The 3,361-nt window shown below is 46.8% G+C and overlaps 1 protein-coding gene across 1 annotated transcript in view; it reads right to left on the reverse strand.

Annotated features, from left to right (window-relative positions):
- The window catches only part of LOC114074811, a 35,922-nt gene extending 32,960 nt beyond the window's left edge, over window positions 1-2,962 (reverse strand). Inside the window, exons 1-2 of the mRNA XM_027912803.1 lie at window positions 2,274-2,962; window positions 427-1,893 (exon numbers count right to left, since the gene is read on the reverse strand). Coding sequence (XP_027768604.1) covers window positions 427-1,893; window positions 2,274-2,962 — 2,156 coding nt within the window. The remainder of the gene's footprint in view (window positions 1-426; window positions 1,894-2,273) is intronic.
- Between the last annotated feature and the right edge of the window lie 399 nt (window positions 2,963-3,361).

Genomic DNA, 3,361 nt, shown 5'->3' on the forward strand with positions numbered 1-3,361 from the left:
GGAGCAGTAGTCAATAAAGTCTTGAGCTTTTGGAAACTAACCTCACATTCGTCAGACCACTGAAAAGTCACCTCCTTTTGTGTCAATCTAGTTTATGAAGATGCAATGGATGAGAAACCCTCAACAAACCGTCGATAATAACTTGCAAGGCCCAAGAAACTCCGAATCTCAGTAACTGAAGTAGGTCTGACCCAATCTCTAACCACCTCAATCTTCTTAGGGTCCACCATGATACCCTCCTTGGACACTACATGTCCCAAGAATGCTACCGAACTAAGCCAAAACTCACATTTTGAAAACTTTGCATAAAGGTTCTTCTCCTTTAGAATCCCAAGAACAATCCTCAAATGATGCTCATGCTCCTCCTTAGTGCGTGAGTATATCAATATATCATCTATGAAGACAATAACAAAGGAATCTAAATACCGTCTGCACACTCCATTCATCAAGTCCATAAAAGCTGCTGCGGCATTAGTCAGTCCGAAAGACATCACCAAAAACTCGTAATGACCATAACGTGTTCGAAAAGCCGTCTTAGGGATATCCTCCGCCCTAACCTTCAGCTGATGATAGCCAGATCTCAAGTCAATTTTGGAGAAAACTGAAGCACCCTGCAACTGATCAAATAAATCATCAATACGAGGTATCGGATACTTATTTCTGATGGTTACCTTGTTCAACTGCCGATAGTCAATACACATACGCATAGATCCATCTTTCTTCTTCACAAATAACACTGGAGCACCCCAAGGAGATACACTTGGTCTAATAAAACCTTTGCTCAACAAATCCTGCAGCTGCTCCTTCAACTCTTTCAATTCAGCTGGTGCCATACGATAAGGAGGAATGGAAATAGGCCGAGTGCCTGGCTCCACATCAATACAAAAATCAATATCTCGATCTGGTGGAAGACCTGGCAAATCGGTCGGAAATACTTCTGAAAATTCACTCACTACTGGAATAGACTCAAGCATAGGAGTCTCAATACTAGTATCTCGAATGTGGGCCAAGTACGCCAAACATCCTCTCTGTACCAACTGACGAGCCTTAAGGAATGATATCACACCCTTAGAAGGATGACTAAGAGTACCTCTCCATTCTACTATAGGAATTCCAGGCATAGCTAAAGTGATGGTCTTGGCATGACAATTTAAAATTGCGTGGTAAGAAGATAACCAATCCATACCAAGAATCACATCAAAATCTATCATATCTAAGACCTTTAAATCTGCATGAGTGTCATACCCCATCAAAGTAACAGTACATAAACGATACACTTGATCTACAACTACAGAATCCCCGACAGGAGTAGAAACACGTATCGGCAAATCAAGAGACTCACACAATATATCCAGACTAGGAGCAAAATATGTGGACACATAAGAATAAGTAGAGCCTGGATCAAATAATACAGTAGCTGGTCGATGACAAACCGGAATAATACCTGTGATAACAGCATCTGAGGCTTCAGCCTCTGGCCTACCTGGAAAAGCATAACAGTGAGAACGACCTCCATCAGATTGTGAACCTCCACGACCACCACCTCGACCAGAAGGAGAACCACCTCTACCTGAATGAGAACCACCTCTACCATTCTGTGCACCACCCCTAGCTGGAGGTTGTGCAGCCCTGGAAGTCGAAGCCTGAGAACCCTGATGTAAGCCACCACGTCTGGTCCTAGGGCAGTCTCTCACAAAGTGTCCCATATCACCACACTCAAAGCAACCCCTACGAGACGCAGGCTGATGAGAGGAACCTGAATGACCAGAATGCCCTCCACGAACTACAGGTCTAGAAGATGAACCCTGCGAAGTATGTACCGAGCTCGAAGAGTTATGCCCAGCGTAACCAGCCTCAGACGCTGGTATAGCAGCATGAATGGGTCTGCTGGACCATCAGATTGTGAACCTCCACGACCACCACCTCGACCAGAAGGAGAACCACCTCTACCTGAATGAGAACCACCTCTACCATTCTGTGCACCACCCCTAGCTGGAGGTTGTGCAGCCCTGGAAGTCGAAGCCTGAGAACCCTGATGTAAGCCACCACGTCTGGTTCTAGGGCAGTCTCTCACAAAGTGTCCCATATCACCACACTCAAAGCAACCCCTACGAGACGCAGGCTGATGAGAGGAACCTGAATGACCAGAATGCCCTCCACGAACTACAGGTCTAGAAGATGAACCCTGCGAAGTATGCACCGAGCTCGAAGAGTTATGCCCAGCGTAACCAGCCTCAGACGCTGGTATAGCAGCATGAATGGGTCTGCTGGACTGAGGGTGATAACCTCTGCCCAAGTAACCCCGACTCCTAGGCGGAGCACCACCATAATCACCTGAATAACGAGTCCTCTTGCCCTCTCGCTGCTCAAATCCCTCACGTCGAATCATCTCCAACTCCTTAGCAGCATCTACCACTTTCTGGAATGGAACACCAGAAGCAGCAACCTGAGAAACTCCTAGACGAATTGGAATAATCAGCCCCTTAACAAACCTCCTCACTCTCTCAGCCTCTGTGGGAAGTATCATCGAAGCATGCCTAGCCAAGGCATGAAATTTACCCTCATACTCTGCAACTGACATACCATTTTGCTGCAAACCCTCAAACTCGGCCCTCTTGCGCTCCCTCTCACTGCGTGGAACAAATTTGGATAGAAATACCTGAGTAAACTCAGTCCAGGATAGTGGATGAGATCCAGCTGGCCTACTACTAATATAATCCCTCCACCACTGCTTAGCAGAGCCAGTCATCTGAAACGCTGTGTAGTCAACTCCATGAGACTCCACTAATCCAAGATTATGCAACCTCTCATGACAACTAACTATAAACTCATATGCATCCTCAGCTAAGTCACCAGTATAAGTAGGAGGATTCATTAGTCTGAACCTCCCAAACATCTTTTGCTCATCAATAGTCATAGAAGGCCTGTTCAACAAATGTGACGTCATATTTGGAAACTCCATACTATCCAAACGAGGAGCAACAGCGGCAGCTGGCTAAGTTCTGGGAGTCTGAGAATCTGGAGCAACTATCGGATCTGGAGTTTGACCTCCAACACGGGTCTGTGAGCCATCAGAAGTGACAGGCAAAGCTCCTGCCTGGGCCATCCCCTCTAGGATTCCTAACATATGAGCCAAGGTATCTTGAAGCACTGGGGGGACAATAGTACTGATTGGAGCCTGAGCTGGCCCATCCCTCTCGAAACGATCTTGCACATCCCCATGAATAACCTCTGCATTAGGAGGTACAGTCCTATCACGACCCTGGGTAGCTACTGGTACTTTAACATCCGCAGGTGCTGCAACACGGCCCCTACCCCGACCTCGAGCTCGTCTCCTACCTCTACCTCGGACAGTGTTCCC

The sequence above is a fragment of the Solanum pennellii genome, chromosome 1 (genome assembly GCF_001406875.1).
Source record: "Solanum pennellii chromosome 1, SPENNV200".
In the NCBI taxonomy this organism is placed as follows: Eukaryota; Viridiplantae; Streptophyta; class Magnoliopsida; order Solanales; family Solanaceae; genus Solanum; species Solanum pennellii.